This window comes from Aquila chrysaetos, chromosome 10, assembly GCF_900496995.4.
Source record: "Aquila chrysaetos chrysaetos chromosome 10, bAquChr1.4, whole genome shotgun sequence".
Taxonomy (NCBI): domain Eukaryota; kingdom Metazoa; phylum Chordata; class Aves; order Accipitriformes; family Accipitridae; genus Aquila; species Aquila chrysaetos.
The window spans coordinates 35,689,038-35,711,605 of record NC_044013.1 but is presented as its reverse complement, the minus strand read 5'-3'; the positions used below and the strand labels follow the sequence as shown (position 1 = coordinate 35,711,605).

General features: G+C 39.8%; 1 protein-coding gene across 11 annotated transcripts in view; it reads right to left on the bottom strand.

Moving 5' to 3' along the window:
• The window catches only part of CUX1 (cut like homeobox 1), a 284,036-nt gene that overhangs the window by 83,029 nt on the left and 178,439 nt on the right, over positions 1-22,568 (bottom strand). For all 11 annotated transcript variants that reach the window (XM_041126411.1, XM_030027002.1, XM_041126412.1 and 8 more), the window contains exons 9-12: positions 19,881-19,929; positions 9,275-9,379; positions 6,389-6,577; positions 571-629 (exon numbers count right to left, since the gene is read on the bottom strand). In XM_041126411.1, the coding sequence (XP_040982345.1) occupies positions 571-629; positions 6,389-6,577; positions 9,275-9,379; positions 19,881-19,929 (402 nt within the window). The remainder of the gene's footprint in view (positions 1-570; positions 630-6,388; positions 6,578-9,274; positions 9,380-19,880; positions 19,930-22,568) is intronic.

The following is a 22,568-nucleotide window of genomic DNA, read 5'->3' as shown; positions in this document are numbered from 1 at the left end:
GACAGCTTATCTTGTTATAGTTTAAAATGAGGCTCTTTTAAGTCTCTTAAAAACACCCCCTGAAATAGGAAGAGGCTGTTTGTGGCTTTAGTTTAAAACCACAATATATTAGCAAAAATATACAGTGAAGCAAGTACAGCATTAAAATGGTAAGTGCTGAACACTGGCTGGCAAAGGCATAGAAAAGGTATTATGGCCAAAGGCCCTGCATTAAATTCTCGGTCCACATTACATTCAGCTGTTGGCTGGGATTTTTTAAAGAGTGGTCCACCTAAAATACCACAGATTTTCAAACTTTTTACCCTTGGTGAACAATAGTTTTAGCGCCTTTTCTTCATGGACACTTGTATTATTTACTATTGCGATACTCTGCTGCAACAAAAAGGACTACTCTCAGTTACAGCAGTTGCACTGGTTCTGGATGCAATTTTTGCCAATACTCCCGATTTTCCTGCCTTTGTGGTTTTGCTGAATTCTTTATTGTACCAAGAACACAGATTTGTGGCTTCATTTAACAAGCATTGTTAACCTAGAGTTTGTGAAAAAATTATGTAAGCATTTAATACTTACTTTAATTCTTTCTTAACCTCTTCATAATCAGCCTGTCCTTTCAGTTTTTCTTCCAGTTGCTTTAAAAGAAAGAACATGGATTTAATTATTTAGATTTTTTCTGCAGGCGTTCAAAATCATCTTTAAATTATTCCATATATACAGCAGCGCACAAGTGAGGGTTAATGACTCATACCCAATTTACATATATTAGAAAACAAACTATAACCAATTCAACGTAAACACAATTATACCTCACTCTTCCTTTGTTTACAGAGTGCCAAGCATTACAGAATTCAGTAGGTCCCAGTTCGGCTGTTTGCAATGTCACTGTCATGTGTTCAATAAAGAGATCGGGGAAGAAGGTATTAAAAATGCGGCAGCTGAAATTTTTACGAAACTGATAAATTGAGTAAACAAGCAGGATGCTTTGGCACATACTGTATTCTTAATACCACAGTTCTTGATAACCTTATCTACATGAAAAAAAAAAGACTGAAGAAGCTGTTGTTGACTGGAACACCTTAGGCTTGTAAGACTTCTATAATGCCTCATGCCCAAACAAAACAGCTGTAGCAAGTCGTTTCACAAGCATTACGTATTGCAATAACTAATATGATTACACACCGGAGATGAAACATTGAGACCACCTCAGCAGGTCTTTTTGCTCAGGTCTACCTGACCTGGAGCAGTCTCAATGGCTTCTCTTCAGTGTGAAGATGCCACAAACGTTGAAACAGACTTCCTAACACAATCCGTAATGCAATGCCACACATTTGGACCTTACCCAAGAGCCCCTGCTCCCAACAACAGTGCTCGTCACTGCGGGAAAAATGCTTCAGGAGGCCGATGCTGTTAACGTCGCTTGCAGAAGCCACATTAATTTCTCACTAATAATTTCTTTGCTTAGTACAGGCACACCTGATCTAAGCAAAGAAAGAACAGAACTTACTGGCCTGCAACTTCCATGGGTAAGTTCAGGCTAGCTCTGCTTCACTTATTTTTTGGTGTTAAAATTGGCACAGAATCCCAAAGGTCACAGGAAACAGAAATAACACAAGGGTGTACCACCCTCAAAGACAGAGCTTCTGCTTTGAAAAGGAAAGAAATATATGACATGAAAAAGAGAAACAGGGCTTTATGTCCAGGAGAGGCTGCCTTCAGTGGAGAAGTGAATTCACGAAGATCCTACACTCACTCCTGGGCTGCTCACTGAATACAGGAGGAAGGCAGGGAAGGGCTGCTGTGAACTTGGATAATTTTAGCAAACCTGTTTAAAATGCAGCCTCACAAAGCTCTGCACCAGCACAGTTATGGGTGCACGAGCAGCAGGGCTGGGACAGACAAACAATTAGAAGTGGGAACCTCAACCTCATGCTGTCTTCCCAAAGTAAGCCAGTGTGTAGGTATCACCCATCTCAAAGCCATCCAGTGGGTACAGGCAGCTATGTAATATAGCACTCACAGATTAGTGAGTCCATCATCTGAGCCACCTTAATAATTTAAATGAGGCTTCTTCAGATGACAATAGCAGCATGATGGGGCTTTGTTGGATTTCCAGCTGTTTTGCCATCTTCTAAAGGACTTCCTATCATGCCCTTTCCAGCTTATGCATTGCTGACATTTCTGCCTTGCCATTAGTATGCACATTAAAAAGCAGTGACAAAGTGGACATCCATGTTATCAATATACAGCCCTCTTAAATTCCTGTTCCTGTTTTTTGATACCATAATCCACAATCCTTAGTCACTGCTGACAAGAGGCATCTCCTGGCAGTAATACATGGGCCCAGCTCTGGCAGCTGTTCAACAAGCAACTCTTAATGGATCACCACCACCGCTTGCTGCAGGAAAGCAGAAACTGTTAAGTGTGGAATTTGCACTCTACAGGACGTTGATGTAACGAGCAGCTTTTTAAAAGGTCTTATGTCCTAGCATCCTTAGCCATCAGTAACTTGTGCAGTCATTTGGATTGTGTTAAAAAGAAAAAAAACCCCATGTCTGCTTCAGCTAAAACAGTTTTTTTTCACCTGGAATAAATACAGGGCAAGTTTTAGTCATTTCTTCTGACATGTCCTGCCTTACCAAATTCCAGTTACTAACTGGAATTATAGGGAGTACTGACTGCTTTATATAGCAGACACAGCGCTGCAGGTGTTTTAGCCCTGGTAAAAAAACGTATACTGACATAACCAGGAAAATCCTGGTTGATGTGACCAGGAAAATCCTACAAATATTAAAGATGTTTGAGGTTTTGATAACCTCCAACATGTGTTGAAATCTCATTATGCAAATGTACTACATAATCCCAGGGCCCAAGGTGTCACTTCAGTTCCCTAAGTTTTAAGGAGGGCTACCTACAACATGCCACAAGTTTAAGCAGCTTGTCAAGCTACAGCTCGACGCTGAGCAAAAGAGTTACTAGACTTATTAACGCACCAGATCAGGCTCAGTAAGACTGGAGAGGGATCTTTAAATGAAAGCAGTAAGCCAGAGAGCCGTTGGTACTGGGGAGGAGACTCAGCGTCATGACTGACAGCTTCAAAACTCGACGCAGGCAATGGGAGGACCCTGCTGAACACCACACACACCTTTCAGCTTTCCTTGGCCGTGTCACTCTGCCGGCTGCTTCTAACTGCTTTTTGCTGCTCTACAGCTTAAAGCAAAGATACACTACAATTCACCTCTTCCTTAACTCTGACTCGTAACATTTCTGGGTCTACAGCAGATTAGCTTTTACAGTGGGGATAGCTGGCTATTTACACTAGTCCTCAGTATAAAAAGTACTGGAATAAATTTAAACTAAACAATATCCTGGATTAATATGTTAGTTACTTATGCAAAGATACACTAAGAAAAAAGCCTTTTGTAGAAACAGATATAAAATACAGAAAAGCTAATGATTCCCATTTTAATACAATCTATATTAAATGTAATTCTCTATAGGGATATGCTATACCCTGAAAGTACTTCTGGAAATTTTAGGTACAAAACACAGTTAATAAAAAAGAAGGAAAAAAACTGATGTTGACAGAATTAAGCTGTTTTGGACTCTCGGGTACTTGTATGCTGTTATAGCAGTATGGCAACCAGCAATATTTTACTTTGAATTGTATAAAAAATACATACATCCATCATTCCCAAGTACCTAAAACAGAGATTGATGCCATGGAAAATCTGCACCTAAATGTATACTTTACTAAACAATATAAACTAACAACTGAGAATGTAATGCCTGTATATAAGCAGACCATTTAGGCACCTGGCATCTTCCCAGTCAATGACTGTTTTAAAATGTATTAGTATGGTAATTGTCTCAAAGAACCCTGTAAAATGCACAGAACATGGTATAACAAAGGTTCAAGCTGTGAGACAATCTGGAGGAACTAACATCTTGCACTAAATATCAACCTGGTTAATTCAGACAAAATATATTCTAACGTCCTCCAACACACAAAAATGCAGAGAGCCAGAGGACAGAAGGAATGGACTGGTGGCATTTCTGCACAGTAAATTTGCAAATATTCCATGTTAAGGAATCGTATTGCATTTGTTGTATGAATGAACCCACGTTAAAGCATGCACAGATTGGGTCCCCTCTTATGTTATTTTAAAAAAAAAAAATCATTACTGTATTATTAACTAAAGTGTCTTAGGTAAATAGCATGGGCTGTATTAAGGGGCTTAAAACATTTAAAAAAACCCCATTAGATTAATGTCGTAGTTTAGTTTAGAGTGATAAACTAAAAAGCCCATATTTAATTAACTCAGGTTATTTGATGTATCTCTTTGCTAACTAGCACTGTTGTATTTTAACTGGGTAGCATGGAAGCCCTAACTCCCAGCAACAAAGGGTTAATATAATTATAGTGAGAAAAGTCTTGTTACTAGAGGACATGTTTTGATTATTAGATCAGATGAAGATAAAGAAGCAATAATTTTGAAAGTATTTCTGTATTGTTTCATTAAGTCATAGGGTATTAAAGAATTCCCCCAAGATATGGTCTGAGAACATTGCTTTAATTTGTGAAACTGTGATTCATTTTTTGTGGAGGCAACCATTACAATCTCAGTTATTTTAAAAGCAATTCCTCTATAATCAAACATGAGATCAACATATCACCACTGAGATTTCGTTCTTTGTACAACAGATCTCAGACACAGTTTTTCCCAGCATTTTGGGGTAAAAGTATGTACTTTGAAGTATTTTTATAGTGCAACAAATAAGGTTAAAGAGGGCTGAAATGACTAAAACTTTATCAATAGAGTCACTGCATCAGACACTATCAACAGGAGCCTAAATACAGAGCATTAGCTGGGCAAGCCTATGAGAAAATGGAAGGAGATTACTGAAATGAAAATCAAAGACTTGCTCTGTCATTTCTATGATCCTATTCCCTTTGAAGTTAATGGCTAAACTAATACTGACCTCACCAGGAACATGCTTTATTCCAAGAAAATCTGTCAAGTGCAAGGACTCAAGGTATTTTCTATCAGGCTTTATGAAAAAATAACCACCCCCCCCACAAACATGGGTGTAGCCAGCAAAATGTGTCCCTCAAAACCAGGCCAGCTCCTTCCTCCCTCATTAAGAGGGGTGCCCACACAGTGACAGATGGGCAGAGACCAATACTGTCAACATAGGAAACTAATAGGTTTCCTTTGCTCTACTGAATTTTCATAAGAATTCTGCAAGGCTGTCTTAAAACATGCAGAAAGCATAGTGAATGCAACACTTCAGCTTTCATCCCTAACAGACATTTCTCCACATAAATTATGCTACACCAGAGCAAAACTAGTAACTGCTAAAAAATGTCAGAATTAGAACAATTTGTAGAGTTTCAATTGAACATTAAATCATTCTGATAGAGGAAAGCTACCCACGCCACAGTCAGAGCTAAGTGGGTACTATCAGCCTCCTGCTTTCAAAAAACTCTCAAGACTATAAAACCTGCAAAACTATGAAGTCTTTAATGGAATAGATAAATTTATCTTGTTTACACTTTGAAGCTCATAGATGGTAGAACAATGAAAGAGACAGGAGTTACAGGAAACTGATTCATAACACATCAGGAAACATTTCTCATGCTTACTGATAGATCAAAACTGTGTGGGCTAGCTCAGAAAGAAAGTAAAGCTGCTGAAGCAAAAGGTAAAAGGGTCACTCACATAATTGTTGTTTCTTCTGGTTTTAGTGCAGTGGTACTGGTATGCAAGTGAATATAGGACTGGACCGCTAATTATAAATGGGAATTACTCTGCAGCAAATATACAGTTAAAAAAAATAATTAAATGGTTATTAAGGCTAAAAAGCCTTCTCTCTCTGTTTTGATTTTACTTGTTTTTATGCTCTAAATGATACTGCCCTTTTCCAGTGGAGAAAACTAGAGGGAGTACCAGGTAAATTCAAAGACAGACCACAGCACAATAAACATTCCTGACAAATCTGCAATACCAATCACTGGAATGGGAGTTAAAAGTTTTAAAACCTAAGAAGGATTTTCTGTGCCTTTTCAGTTCAGCTATTTCACTACATATCCATGGTAAATATATGTTGGGTTTTGTTGGTGGGTTTAATTCTAAAGGTAGCTAAGTTCTGCAAAAACAAATTTCAAAAATTTCAAATTTCAAAACAATGAGAACTAGGTAAATTAAATTTCAACAAAACTGTGATCGCTTAGAATAAAACGTCACAGAAACTAGAACTCAACAGCACCCTGAAGAAGTCAATGGCTTTTATGGTGCCTCTCAGAACCACAGAAAACGTGCATCAGTAAAACCCAATATTGGTACGTCAGTTATATCCTTCGAAAGCTGCTGAGCACAGAACTGAGCCTTACTTTAAGTGTGCTGTTCTTGGCGGTCAGCTGCTGCTCCAGCTGTGAGATTTGGCTGCTGGAGTTCTCCCGCAGCTTGGTGAGGCTGCCCTGGAGTCTCTGGACATCTTCTACAAGCTGGGCGATTTCCCGCTCCTTCGCAGCCAGTTCTACTTCCAAGCTGGACCGTGTTAGCACCTCGATGGCCTGCTCCTAATGTGAAAAAAAATATTAGACCACACAAATAAAAAAAGGAAACAAGCTTGAATTTAGGACAGTTAGGTAAGGACCAAACACGACAGTGGGTGGCATGAGAGACAGAAACAATTTCTAAATCTGGGACTCCTGTGACTGACTGCGTGAACCTAGAAGATGAACCCTTCTGCTCCCCAGGACAGCTCTTTGGTAAAATAGGGATAATGGAGAGAATAAATTTCCCTATTTCATAAGTGCACTGGAAAGATACAGCCACAAAAGTCAAAGGATTCTATTTAGATCTATTTATTATTAATAGTCCAAATGCTTTGACAACTATCAAAATCTGTGCTTACAAAATACTAATCAGATAAAATATTCTGAAGTAATGGAGCAGAATTTCTTAATCAGGAACAGCAGAGTCATGTGCCTTTGGCTCTTCGTATGTATGCTGCACGTTTCAGGCAAAATTGTCAAAAATTGCCCCAAACTGCTACTTCCAATGAACTTGCTCCTTGCATGAAAACTGTTCACTGTTAATATTATTGCTAGCAACTAAAGCCTGTCGTCCATAGGGATGAAGATAGATGTGACAGCTGTAAGACAAGACCATTCTCCCTTTGGTCTCCACTTTCAGAAATTCCCTTTCCTAAATCAGGATCTTTCTTCTTCCAGTTTCCCACAGCTGCAAAACCTGTCCTCAAGTCTGCAACTTCCTCACTAGACTGACTTCCCAGTAGGACAAGAAATAAGAGAGGACAGAGAAGTTAAGAAGAAGGTAGATATATTCAGAAAAGATAATACAGACTAATCGTACCATCTCTTCTGTCTCCTTTTGTATTAAGAAATCAATAGTTATAATGCATTGGAGAGCTCTGAACCTCTCTTCCATGAAGAACGTAAGGAAATCCTTGTGCAGATCTGGGGAGCACGAGGCAGCCCAATGATAAACACACATTCCATTAAAAAGCCTAAAACGCATCTTATAAAGGTTAATGGCTGTTCCTCAGAAAACACCAGTGAAGTAGGAAAGAATCCATTTACCAAGAGAGACAATGATCGTAAGCATTATACCAAAGATCCTACAGCGAAAGAGCTGAAAATTCAACCCACCAACGCTGTCACCCAAGCACTTCCCCTACAATTCAAGATGACATTGCAGCAGATTGAAATATACTCCATACCCTCTTTTCTGGAAAATACAGGCACAACAAAATACCTTTTCCATATCTTCTAAACACTTAGCTTGATTCTCAGTGACTACATACCATTGTATCTCACAGAAAGCTACATGTACGAACAGCAGTTAACAACACTCTCCTATTACACTGAATTATACTTTTAACTTGAAAAAACCTCTAATTTGCTTGCATGAAACATCACAAGTTGTATAATCATCTGCTGCTTGTGCCTATTGAGACTAGAACGTAGAGTCTGAAATAAGATAGATAATGATCATTTTCATCCTGCAGTAGTTGTCATATTAAATATAAATGAAGTGCAGAAGTACTATTAAATACAAGAAAGACCTAATGTTAAAATAATGATAAGACTAGGACACGAGATAGGAAGAGGCAGGTAATTCAGAGTTACAAGTGATATTCAGGCTTTTTATTTTTTGTTTTGCAGCCTGCTTGTCTATCTTTTGACTTCTCTGAGAAAATACTGGGTTGTATTAATAGATGACCAAACAGATCTGGAGGACTTATGGTTTGTTACTCATTCTCTGCAAATGTATTTTAAAGGCAACCATGTGTTTCTCCGATATCAGTGTCAAGCATGTACATGGCTTGCAAGAAAAAAGCAATGTAAGGAGCACGATTTCTTTTGTTTGTTAAATCTGCTCCTTAGAAGTACACTAAATTTCACTTAATTGCATATTTACATTTAAATACTCCTCTTTCTCCTTTGGCAAACAAAACCCAAAATAATCTGTCTGCTCATCTGTGATACCTGTTAACCCAGGACCAGCTGGAGTCCTGTAATAGCACTCTGTGCCCGCAAGGTCTGATCAGCAGAGTCAGCTCTACCAACCTCCCCAAACAGTGGTGTTTGCTTTATTTAGAAACACACAGAGAAGGCAACAAGCAGCCAAACCTTTAGGAGTACAGGATAGCTTCTCAATCTCCTAAGCTTCTTTTATTGGATTTATAGGTGTAATTCTCAGTTCAGATACAGTCAGTGAAAACTGCAATGATACCACATTTATTTCTAGTTCCTCTGATGCTAAGAATAGCAAGACCCAGAAAGGGGCAGGCAGCAGGCCCTTGCTAACGCAACCAAATCTGGGGAAAGTTGGTTCCCTTGGTCTGAAGCTCTATGCCTCTGCCGTGCCCTCCAGGCAGGCATGTGCTGATGGCCCACCAAGGCACTCTGTTATACTGCATCGCTGCCTTTATTTTTCCTCTGCTGATGCTCTTACCAATGTCAAATAATTTCTGAGAGTTGCTGCTATCCACCTGGACTGGCAGCCATGCAGAGCTATGGATCACTGCACCAGTCACCACGCAGCAGAGGACTTCTGTCCCTCCTGTGGTCTTCTGCAGCCACCAACCCCCTCAGAAGTTTAACCAAACCGCAATCCCAAAGGAACACAATTCCATTTCAGTTAAAATACTACTCCAAACAGATATTTTTATAGCTGCGAGCATAAATTGAAAGAGCTGTACTGCAGGAATGTCAGAAACCTGTAAGTCAGTAAATATTTTCTCTCACCACATCAGGTGCCTTCTGGATCTGCGTAGCAAGTTGGAGAGATTTGTTAGCTGACGAGAGTTGCTCCCTTAAGGTCTCTGCCTCTCTCTGAGCCACCTCTGCCCTCTGAAGGAAATGAAAAGGGGTGAAAAGAGAAAGTACATTCAGTTTAACAACTGACAATTATTACAAGAACATTCATCAATTCATGCCTGACTGAATATAATTGATTTTCCTAAACACTCAACCTAATAAATGTTAGAAAAAAACATAGAATGTGATGGATTTTTATTTTAAACAGTACAAGGAAGAAATAATTGAGCGATTATGACAGTAATTTAACGCTAGGAGCAAGGAATCCCCTGCTGATACTAATGCTGCGGCCCACTGAATTTCCCAGACTGAATAAATACAAGTGGAAATGGAGTCTTTTTATTCAATTTCTTTCTATTCTCATAGACCAAGCAGATTTTATTGCAAGGTTCCTCATGGGAATAATTCTCACGGGTAAATGCTGAATTAAAAGATATTCTGACCATTCTCTCTAACACACATACAATGTTGTGGGCTGTCTTTCTTCAGTAATTATTTCCCAAAACATGAATTGTTAGATTCTGTTCTTTCAGCAGGTCTATTTATTCAACAATATTTAACCCTAAACGGACCATTTTGCACAGATCAGTTACCAACTGCTGAGCATTTACGCAATATCTGATAAGCCTGTGACTTGGCTACCACACAAAATTCCCATATAAATACTGAATAATAATAGAAAGGAGAAGAGCAGAATTATGAGGAAACGTTGTCTGTACAAGAGTTTGGGTAGAGACAGATGGATCAGTAACTTCAGGCAATAAATAGCAGCAAAGTCCTTTCCATAAGTGTGTATAAGCTGCTGTTAAGAAAAGCAGAACAAAGCCTGGTTGTTTTTACAGTATATACTCCTCCTGGCCAGACTTTCTTCTTTTTTTTAAAAAAAGAAAAAAGTATTTTATTGTTATAAAACCACACGGCTTACCTCCTTGAGTAATCACTGCTTTTCACCTGGGCTACTTCATGCAAATCATGCTGCACTTTCAGTAGAAAATAGCTAAAATAATTTTCTATCTCCACTTCCAAGACGTATCACCAACTCTTCCAAACCCATGAGCTGTCACCAATCGAGGCCAAAACTTTTCTTGACCAACTTTTACCCTTTACACTGACAGGTCCCTTCCTTTATTGAATAATAAGTTCACACTGCCATTTTGAAACCACCAAAACTGCCGTTATTTCTGTGTGCCAGACTCCCTGCTTTTTCAGCTAATCCTTTTGAAAACCTAAGTCATCTAAAATAGCGAATATAAACCCCACACCCCTTTGGGTGTGCATGGTCTTTGACTTACTCACTAGCCAAAGCAGAGACTCTGTCTGCGTGTTTAATCAATCAGTAAACTAACGGCAATCAAATACTAAATGCATCATCTGCGCTATTTGCTCACAACATTATATTAAATGATTTTGCTTAGGTTCTACAGCTGTAATTAAAATGTAATTGTAAAAAGTACAGTAACATGGCTCTAATAATCAGAGCATGGGACACAACCTATTGTGTGCTTGAAAAAATGGTAGCAGCATTAAAAAGGCACAAAAAGAGAAAGTTTACGTTGTTTGTGCAGCTGGATAATATTAGGATGAAAACCTGAGCTAACAATACACATTGAGGTAAATTATTTTTTCGCACTTTATTAGATGTGGATGCACGTATATTGATCTAATAACTGCTAAACAACTCCAGCAAAGCAGGACAAGTTACTACACTGTGGCACTTGCTCTTGCATCTACTGCTGTATAAGTAATGGGTTTTGCAGCCTTAAGCAATTCTGCTGATGGCTTCCATTCACAGCAGCATTGTTTTGAGAATCTATTCAGCTTGCATGCAAGCAAACCACAGAGGATATTTCTAATAGATGTTACATCTGCATATACAGTAAGCTGTCAGCTGCCCTTTCTGCCTAGCCTCCCCAGCCAATTCAGAACACCTGTTGTAATCCCGTGAATAATATTAGACAAGATTTCATACAATGCATTGTTAAAAATACATCAGCAGAAACTTTGGGCAATTCTATTTGGGAAATACTGGTCAATTTTTCTTTTTTTTTTTTTCCAGAATGGAAGCTTTTTAGAGCCAGAATTATAAATGTGTTCAGTGTTTGGAAAGCACTTTTGGGTGCTATTGCAATATAAATTATAAATTACACACACAAACCTGTTAAAAGAACGGTAGTTTCAAAATTGAGCACTTAGAAGTTTTGAAAAGCCAACCCCAAGGCTGCGGGTATGTTCGGCCACTCCCTGCGCGCAGAGCTTTGGGAGGCAGGCTGGAACTGCACAGTAACATGCTATTGCTTTTTCCTGACGAGACCCCCTACTTCATTCAGCTCTCCGCATGAATATTGCTCAGCGAGTGAATATTTTTGCTTTGTCCTCCTTGTTCTGTGTGTGACCTCTGCGGTTTATTTACTGCAAACTAATCCCACCCTCCTCTGCAGATAGGATTAATCGCTTCCTCACGGGCTGTGGTCTGGTTTCCACCACCAAAGGATCTAAGTGCTTCACAACCGTTTATGAACGCCCTGGCACTACCCCCCATTTTGAGCTGTATGGGTTCCTCAAGCCCCCAGCGTATCGCCGTTCGGGTGCTGTGCACAGCGGTGTCAACCACAACCTCACCGCGCGGCACGGGCTGCCTGCGGCCGTTTCTCACCTGCACCCGAGACTCCATACGGCAGCTGCAGTGCTGCTCCCCTGCAAAACCCCCTGCTTTTGCCTCTCTGACTCCTACCCCTCTCTGCTTGTCACTTTGTGCCCTTCCCAATTCATTCTGGCTGCTGGAAGCACCATTTCGGTCTTCTCTGAGCTTCAGGCAGGCAAAAGCAAGCTCATACCTCGCACGACCTAACGAATACACACAAACTTCCAGAATTAGTCTTACCCCCACGATTTTCTCCTTCCTCTTTTCCTCGTTGCTTCTTCTCCAAACGTCCTTGCAGCAGCCCCGTCCCGGTCCTTCTCCTCCTTCCCTCCCTCCCCACCACAAACCTCCTCTCCCCGTCCTGCTCTCACGCCGACGCTGCCCGTCTCCCCATCGCGGCAGGGGCAGACTGGGGGAGCATCTCCCCTCCCGGTGCTCCCCGTCAAAGTGGCACTGAACCTTACATTACAACCAAGAGAAGAAAAACCTGGCCGGTTAATGTTCACCCAGCCGGCGCAGTGATAGACTGCAGCGTGCTTGGGACAGGCACGGACATCAAAGCCCACAAATTCAAACCAGATTCTGTTGAGTTTGTGTGAACTCTTTTTTTTTTTTTCCTCAGACGCTTATAGGCTGGCCAAACTTGGGGCTTTTTTTTTTTTTTCCCCCCTGCTACTTGAAGCAACAGAAGATACAACCCTGAGAAAAAGGCAAACCCTCCCTCATCAAGTGCCAAGCTCCCTCTCTTAAATATGGGCACAGCAGGCTCCTCACCAAAACAGCAAGAACAACTCGTAACATGTGGGGAAAAATGGATTTTTTTTTCCTAATCTCGTTCTTAGAAATGGTTGAACAATTTTTCCTGAAATAAGAAAAGACACTGCAGCCAGAGACAGACGCCCAGTATGGAAAATGGCTAAAACCTAGCAATCTTGCACAACTTGGAGCCACTAGAAAGTTCGCACAACCTTCTCTTTGTGTGAAACTATCCCACTTCAGCTAGGAAATATGTATGCCATAGTACAGTTGCTTCTCATCAGTCAGTGCTAAAACTCCTGGTTTCTTACTTCCAAATCTACCATGCACAGCCTAGAAAACCCATGATGACCAGTGACAGTCACACTACCGGCCTTGATAGAGATCATGCAAATCCAGGATTGTCTAAACCCGCTATTTTTCTGGATAGTTCAGTCATACAATTCCTCCTAATTTCTATACCACTGTTTTTCTAGCATAGGGCTACCTCCCTGGTAACAAAATATTTCAAAATACTTTCATTCTCCTTAATATAGCATGTAAATATTGTACTGATCACAGTGGAGCCAGTAGGTCATGATCACAATGCTGCCGTGTGCTTTCCAATTAAAAAAAAAAAAAAAGAGAAAAGCCTTACACAATATATCCAGTTTAAATTATTCTCATTGTTTCCTGACAAGATAATGAATAGCATGAACTGAGTGCTCTTCTACTTACAGTAAAATGTTAATTTGATCAAAGACCAGTAGTGTGAATAGCAAGATGTGATACTTACAAGCAAAAAAGTATAACCTTTCCCTTAAAGTTCCACCAGCCAAACTATATTTCCTTATTACATGCTAAATTCAGTGCTATACATGGCAAAATCTTCCTATGGGCTAGGAGTGTATATTATCACAAGTAATTCTGCTGAAGTTAATGAGCCTGGTTATGGCAGTAATCGCCATGCTTGGTTTTAAGCGCTTGAAGCTGACACTCTTACTTGCAAGCTGCTGCAAAAGCTATGTTTCTTGGAGTATGAGAACAATTAAAACACACTGGTTCAATGTGCTTTAATTTTCTAACTTTTGAGATAGAAGAATTTATTTTCAAACCTTTAAATGACCTTTGCTTTCACAGAACAGCAAGGTTATCAGAAAATCTGTGACATGAAAGACTCTTCAGGGCTCTGGCACCTATGTTTTCCAGCAATGGAGAATTACATGAAAAAACCAAAAAAACTCCAACAAGCAGAAGAGGTTGGGTTCTCTTCATTCTTGTCTTCAGGCTATTGCACTTTCTTTTGCACACTGAAAGGCTGCCAGATAAATGTATTCCCAACTGAAAGCTAAGCATTTACAGGAAACTCCTGTGTTTGTATGAAAATAATATTAACCATATTTTGCCTTTATACAGCACTTCTCCATGCAAGGATCTCAATGCACTTTATAAAGTAAATGTTATTATTCCCATTTTACAGATAGTGAAATCACAGGATTAAGTGAATGACCTCATCTGCTATAAAACAGCATAACTTTGCTGAATTCAGCAGGGCTACGGCACACCACGAAAGCAGAGCATCTAGTTCATTGTAAAGGGAGTCAGAAATAAAAAGCAAATACTCTGGCAGCATTTGTGGGCAGTATCTGTGTTAGCCTTGGTGCAGATGAAGGAGTCATGTCAAGACAAATACCCTTCTTGGTGGAAACATAAAAACAAGGACTGCCTCGACACTGGTTTTGTTACCACTGGTGGGTCAGAGCAAAACCCTCCTGCACAGCACTTGCACTACCTATATTGTGTTGCATTTGTGTTGCTAAGTGAAAGAGGAGAATTTATTCCATCTGCTGCTCAAAAACATACATATTTTATAGCAATCTCACTTAGTGGGAATATCTTTTCAAACCATTTTCCAATGTGATTTGTTAGAGACAGGAAGGTTCCATACCCAATTAAATAAAAAAAATAATCTTGAGAACAGCATTTCTGCTAAAATGCCCTGGTGAGGTTTTCTTTCTACTTCTATAGCAGACACTGTTTTATGTATTTTAGTGGTAGTTTGGTTCCAAAAAATGCTTAAACTCACTAACCCTTCCTCTACAGATCTTAAAATCTAACACTACATTTCTGTGGAACAAATGGCACTGACGCAGTCTAGATGCTTTAATAAATGGTTATGTATTTTAGAAAGAATAGTTGTTCTTGTATTATTGATAACAGAAGTTTCTATATTTGACTTTCTTTCCCCAGGAAAAAAAAAAAAAAAGTAGTAGAAATCTGGGAGCACTGTGAAGATGGAAAGAAAACCAATGGAAACATTTTGCTTTTCCAAAGGGATAACATGGCATAGATGCAGAAGAAAAAAAATTAATTACTTCTTTTTCTATAGCTTTCACAATGTAGTCCACCAAAAAAAAGTCCCATGTTCTCTTTCTGTTATTACTCCCAAAATCTAAGGATACCTCTATCTGAGTCTGTTTTTCAAATCTATTTCCTCCTCAAGATTAAAATACAATAACCCAGGATGAACCAACCCTAACCAAAGTTCTTCTCTTTTTCTTTTAAAAGTGAAAAAACACTTTTTTTTTCAGGAAACCCAAATTACAAAGCCCATTAGACTTTTTTTTTTTTTTTTTTTTTAAAAACCAATGTGAACTGAATGTATAAAGCTAATAAACACATCTGGATACACCAGTGGCATGAAACCACAAAGTTAGACTCAATATTAAAACCTTAAGATGAGCCTCTCTCTCGCTTGCTTTTTTTTTTTTTAAATTTAACACTCCAAAGTATTTCTGTTTTCACAACATAGGAATTATTCTTTTCAACAGAAACCTCAGTCCTTCTCATGCACAACTGGGTGATTCCAGGCTGCTAGCTGAAGTATAGAAACAGAAGGATAATTCATTTGAATAAATTTGTCATCCCAAAGATTCGCGACTTCCTACCATAAACACTTATGAGAAAGGTGTAAACTTGAAAAGGTACGGAAAAGCGCTAACCATAAATATTTGTGTAAAATATACATTCACACAACTGTAACTGTTACAAATGCAGAAAAGTACACTGGAGCCTCATTAACTTCACTGATTGGAAATTATAATATTCTGGGAATCAAACAATAAAAAATTCAAAGATGCTATATCCCAAACTATGATAAATCATTTATTTTGACAAGTAAGGGTAGTTTAGTTTTAATTATTTATTATTATACTTCGTAGCATATCAGAAAATATGCAGTGATTTATTGTGCAAAATGAAATCTTAATAAAACGAGTCCCTTCCCCAAACTACAGGATTATTAAATCTTCATGGAAATGCAAGGGTGAACTTTTGGGTTATTTTTGTTATCGAGCTGGCGGGTTAGTAAAGTGAAAATAAGCCATTCCTATTGCATCTAGTTATATTTCACTTCAGCCCTTTATAGACCCAAGCCATACAAGTCATACAACCTTGGGGATGAGGAGAGAATCAGAGAGCGATAACAGACCCCCAGCTGCCACTGCCCCCAGCTCTTCTGCTGTCTTGCAGATGACGCAGTTGCATCTTACCGCTAAAGCAAGCAGGGGCTCTTGGCTTCAGACTTTACACCCCTGCTAAAGCTACACATAATGGAGCTAATGGCTCCTCTTGAGGCAGGTGAAGGTAGACGAGCCATTTTAATGTACTATTCTTGTCCTTTTTGTACGAGTTTATAGCTCTCAGGACTTCCAAGGTGGAAGGGTTACTCCACTGGCTACCACTGACACCTACAGCCCAGCCAGGACTCGCCTCACCCTAACGGTGGGTGTAAATTGGTGTACTTTAATTACTCTGTTTGAGCTTTGTCAGTCTGAATGAGACTAGCCCTGCTGCAAAACCCCACTCGAGATCTTGGATTAACTGCACTGAGTGCCTGGATTAGCGGCTGTCATCCCAGCAGCCGTGCTGCCACCACATCCCTACCTCCAGCACCCGTTTCCAAACCCCTCTACCCCAGCTTGCTCCACTCAAGTGAGGGATTTATTTCTCTCCTTGGTTAGGGTTACGGTTTGGAGGAAAATTCAGTTTATACCTTGCGTTAACGATACAATGGAGAGAAACCGGGCTTTGCAGTCACTACCCCTGTTTCTTTCTAAGCAGAAAATTGCAAAGCTCACTGGTATTTAAAGGTAATTATTTCTACGAGCTTGTAATTTCTTCTGGGGATGATAGCACACAAACAAGCCCACAAAGCTCCTGCATGAAACAATCTGAGGATCTAAATGAGGAAAAAACAGTGGGAGAAGAAAGGTGATGGAGTCTGAAGACTAAGAACAGTCCATCCTTCACCCAACACGACACGAGGGTGGGAGTTACATCATCAACTCTGTCCCCATGGCTTTCATCACACCTGGATCAATGGCAATGAGTACATCCACCCTCTCATTGCTGCAGAATTGGAGAGGGAAATGGCACTCCCCACCTCTTAAGAGTCAGAGAGGTGTCCTCACATAAAGCAAGGGAAGTTCAGAAATGCCAGCTCTGGATTTAAAAAGGGCAGTAACTGAGAAAGGGATTTTAAAGAAATACCAGATATTTAAAAATTTACAGCAAATATTTTTCACATATTTAAAAATTTACAGCAAATATTTTTCACATTTTCAGTGGAAACATTTCACTGTTCTGTAAATTTCTGCTCCGAATCCCAGTCGTTTGGGTCAGTGTTAATTCCAGAGCAGCAAAACATCACATCAAAATCAGCAAGGCAGTCTATCCTCAAAGTAGGAGTCATGCTGAGCAGTACTCTTTAAAGGTAGCCTTAATAATGGGGAATAAGTACTGAAATGGTAAAAGGAAATGTTAATTTAACTATTAAATACATAATTATGTTAAGTACTTGTTTCTGCAATTGCAACACTTCAGCCTGATGCAAACTCACTTTCTGGCCTGTGCAATGGATTTAATTTCTTCCAATTTTTTTTTCAACTATAAAGAGGTAAAACACAGGAATTGCTGCTACAAAGATTACTTAGTTACAATTTATAGAGGTGTTTTATAAAGGTAAAGCATCACATGAGACAAGGACTATGGGCATGTTCCAGCAAATCAGCTGAGCTACTCCAGCACCTCGCTGCTCCTGCTCATCCACTGGAGAACTTCTCCTTCGCCGTCTCCTCCGAGGCCACACGCTCCCCTCACATCCCTCATCTCGGCGCTGCTGCTTCTCCGATGTTTTTTTGAGCTGCCTCAATTTGCTAAACCCCCAGAAAACAAAACCGGTCCCTTCACCCCAAATTCAGGCTTTTCTGCAGTTCCTGAGCTCAATGGACTCAATGAAGGGTCCCCCAATTGCAAAAGCTGCTGTTAGGGAGGGGACAGGATCACAGCAGCTGGGAGGGGGCACCAGAGGAGGGGGAGATGGGGAAAGGAGAGAGACAATCGCTTCTTCTGGCTTTACAACACCTCAGATGAATTGAACACTGATGTTTACATACAGATTCAGAGTTTGCTGAATTACAACCAAACTAAAGGTTATGCACATAAGCAGTTATAAATTTTGAGTAATTTAAAAAAAAACCCAAAACAATAAAGTAAAAAAACCCCCACACTGCAGGTTTGTTCCAGTTAGGAAAATGTCTTTAGCATTTCTGTATAAATAGTTATATTCCATTTTAGTATGGCAATGAGGAAATCATAAATACCTGTTCTTTAACTACAACCACCTTTGTACTATGAGAAAAGAAAAAACCTACTGCGTAGATCATTGCTACAACTTTGCAAAACGTACTGCCTTTGCAAAAATCACAAAATAATTCTACCAAAGCATCTTTAACACCTACATCATTTCTAAAAAGTCTACAGATTTTCAAATAATTACTAGCACTTTCATAAATATTTAATGCTATCTGCAAAAGTTCTTTGACAGAACTAAAAACCTGCTGTGCAAACCTCAATTTTCTTTTACCGACTAAATAGTCAACACAACAACTTACAAATCTGCCTTCTGCTTCATTAGTATTTTTCTAATTTATAAAGAACTAATGTCAAAGGGACAATATACTTGCTATACTTCTCAACTCCTGGGGGGTGTGGGGGCTGAAAGCTGATCTGGCAAAAGGAAAAAGACAAAACAAAGCAGCAGCTGGAGGCAGGGTTAGTTTTCAACAGGATCAGTGACCTGGTCTGGCTCATGGTGCGGCTCCACAACCACTACCGACAGCATGAGGCGTGCGGCAGGACCACATGGCGGGAAAGGAGCTGCAACTATTCTTCTTGGAAGAGAGCTGCTCTTAGGTAAGCTTAAACTGGATTATAAAACCATAACCTGAGAGACTTAAGATCTGTAATCTCTGATTTTACCTGACAGAGGGATTAATGAAGTTCACTGATAAGCAAATGCCTGGTTAAGGTTTCCCTCCGTGAAACCATCACCCGTTGCATGTATCACCTGTGAATCCTGCATGTCCATACACATCTCCTTCATCACCTGAAACAGTCACTCAAAGTACAGACTGGACCACAAGAGCACTTTGCTTGGGTGTTGGGTTTGTTTTTTTTAAAACTCTGTATTTTAAAAAGTTCCATACGGTTGTGCCACTTTCTCGGGAGTGTGTGCACTGTGAGGGAACGTGGGAGGGACATTTCACAGTCTACCAAATTAGGATCTGCAGGAACAAATTACAATTTCTTTGTTCTCCTGCATGGCACAGTCTGATCCAACCCTTGCTAAAAATTAATACGCTAAAAACATAACAGAAAAGGAAGGAAAAAGAAAAGTCCAGAGAAGTCCACAAAAGCTAGAGCTGCAGCAGCAGGTCAGGCCTCCCTAGGTCAGGCTGCTGGCAGCCCTGCCACTGCTGCAGGGCAGAGGCCCTTTAATTCCGGCAGTTACCTGCACGTCCGAGTAGGGGCCAACATGATGGATTTAGAAACATAAACCCAAGAATAACTATAGCGGGAAACTTAAGTTTAAATTATTAGAAGGTAAATACATGGCAAGCACTACTCTACTGTGCATACGATCCTTACAGAGTATCCCTAAAGAGCTGTATTTTTCTCTGAATTTGCATATTTTCTTACTCTACACAGTTATGACTGCTAAGTGCATATAAAAGAACTGTCATGAAATCCAAAAGAGAAGAAACAAAAAAATCAGTCACACTTAGAATTTTATGGGGGACTCATTTAAAATCCTACCTGATTTGCTCTTTCAAGGTCTGTCATGATCATCTCGATTTCATCAGCCCTGGGAGAACAAGAGAGCAGAAGTCCTGTTATCACATGAAGAATGCCTGCTATATGAGTTCATGTACAGTACAATCGCAACATTCATACAAACAACATCAATTTTCAATATGTTTTTAAAAAGACACAGTAAGACTGATCAGCCAGTCTTTTGACTGGTGAAATCCTCTTGGGTTTCAGCTCTGTGGACTGGTTTGCAAGTCTCCAATTCCTTTGCCTGTTCCCTTTTTGCAATGAAATAAGCGTATTGATATTTGAGCATATTCATCAGATCTTTGAAGGTCTTACTCCCCAACCTTCTGCAGAAGGGCAGTGTCATCTTTCCTACATGTAACTGTGCTTCACAAGTGATGATTACGGCGAAGTCGAAGACTACAGTTCTTCAGTCAACTACTTGTATACACGTACATGAAAGTGGCCTGTTACTCTTCTGTTCCAGTGTGCCTAGAAGTTTGGTTCTAAATTTGGCTAGGAAAAAAATATCACAAGGTCAAAGAGACCAAGAAATTTAATTTTACATTATGCAGATAAGAGTTTTTTGACACAAATTTATGAAACTCTAAATTTAGACTCAGGCTCTTAATGCACGCTACAAAGCTGAACAGGAAAATCGAAGGGTTGGAAACTATACAGGTAGTCAAGGAAAACCAGATCCTTCACATACGTGTGTTAGGTGGCAGCTACCAGCCCTGACCCTTTAAAAAACCCCAGCATTTCTAAGACTTCGTTCACACAAATGGATCCAATCCTTAAGCAATCTTTTTTTATCATCATGCTGAATCATGGGCAAATATTTCACACACATGCTCTCACCTGTGAAAGGTACCAGGAAAAGGGCCTACAGACCTAGAAGTATGTTCTGTATCAGTATAATAAGACATATTACTTCTCCCAAGACATTATGCCTGTCCTATATCTCTGGACCATATGGAAGCAATAAACACTATCCTCATCTCCTATGAACAGCAGCTTTAACCAGCAAGTCCTTTTGCAATCTGCCAACACCATAAAGTCTGTTTTTTGTTTTTAATCTGTAGCAGATCATTATCAGTAAAAGCTGTGAAATACTGGAATTCCCTTCCTCTGCCAATGCAGAAAAATCAGGGTTTGTTTTTCTGCTGATCCCACAGAAGATCCATTTTTCTGTGCAGGTGTTGCTGGGAAAGATGGTTAATTGAAGTACATCAGGGTACTGGCACACTCGACACTGGATCATTACACTGAATATTGACTTTCTCTTCATCAGCATTTTAGGTTTCTGCATGCACACTTAGGGAAATGCAGTAAAAGATCATAATAAGTAAATGTGTATGTATGTAAGTTAATGGAAAATTATTTTTAATTACAGCCTTTAATGTTGTCAGGGCAACATGAATTGCCATTTGAAAAAATCTTCTGGACAATAATGGAAAACAGATTAACATGTGTTTTCTTGTGCAGGAGAAGTTAATGTGCTCTTACATTGGAAAGATACCATGCACATGACGTTCTGAATTAATAATAAATAATAAACATTAGTTACTGAATTGAACAATCACTCCTTGGGCAAATAAGGATTCAAAGTGTGCAGGGAGTAGCCAGAAGACTCACCTGGACAGGTTAACATAAGCCTACAATAACACTTTCGATCTCTTTAGCCTCTGTAGTTGTAAAACATCTTTTGTTTTAGACTTCAGCCCCAAAATACCTGCTAACCCACTTAAAGAAATTACAGTATTTCACATGGAAAAGATGTCCCTAAGACCATGCAAGTGACCCCCTTATGAATCTGTAACAGAGATAAGAGCGGAGAGAGCATCCTAATGCACCAAAAAAAAAAAAAAAAAAAAAAAAAAGTTTCCCAGCGTGTTACAAATATTTTTAGCCAGGATAGTTTAAGGATCCTCTTTATATAAGCTTATTCATTCAGGCTGAATTTATGTGTGAATGCCTCAGGTTATATGGAGCCAGTAAATGGTGTCTGGATTATGTCACATGCCTCCCAGATCAGAGCTGGGAATGTCCCATCCCAACACGCCGGCTTACAGCTTAAGCGAATCCAGTTTCCACTCACTTCTCTGTAGGGTTTGGAGAACAATAAAATCACTGCCTTTCCTCCCAAACAGGGGGTGCCAGGTATCAGCCAAAGGTCTGAAAAACTGCAAAACCTGAGAAGAGCAAAGGACTCAGAAGCGCAAACCCCTTGGACCGGGAGAGGAAAAGTGCCCTGCTTTGGGAGCAGACAGGTTGTTTTTCAGTTCAGCAAAGGGAACTTTTTTTTGGAGAAAAGAAGATGACTCTAACGCAGAAGAGATGAGCAGGAAGAGGCAGAACTGTGAAGGGGTCTGGACCCATCAAAGGACCCTCAGTCACCTTTAAAGGTCACAGAAGCAAGGGAAGGGAGTCAAGGGTAGGGAAACAGATGAAGACAGCAGAGCGAGAGAAGGAACAGAGGGACGTGTGAGGCCAAAGGACCAAGGGGAGATTATACCAAGAGCAGTAAAGCAGAGGAGCACCCCAGGCCAGCGGAAAGGTGCATGGCTGCCAGTAAAACAGGCTGAAACATAGGATGGTGCCTGAAAAATGAGGTGGAAAGACTCAGGACAATCCTGTATTTAAAATGGACAGAAGTATTAATACCAGTATTTGTATGCCATTTCA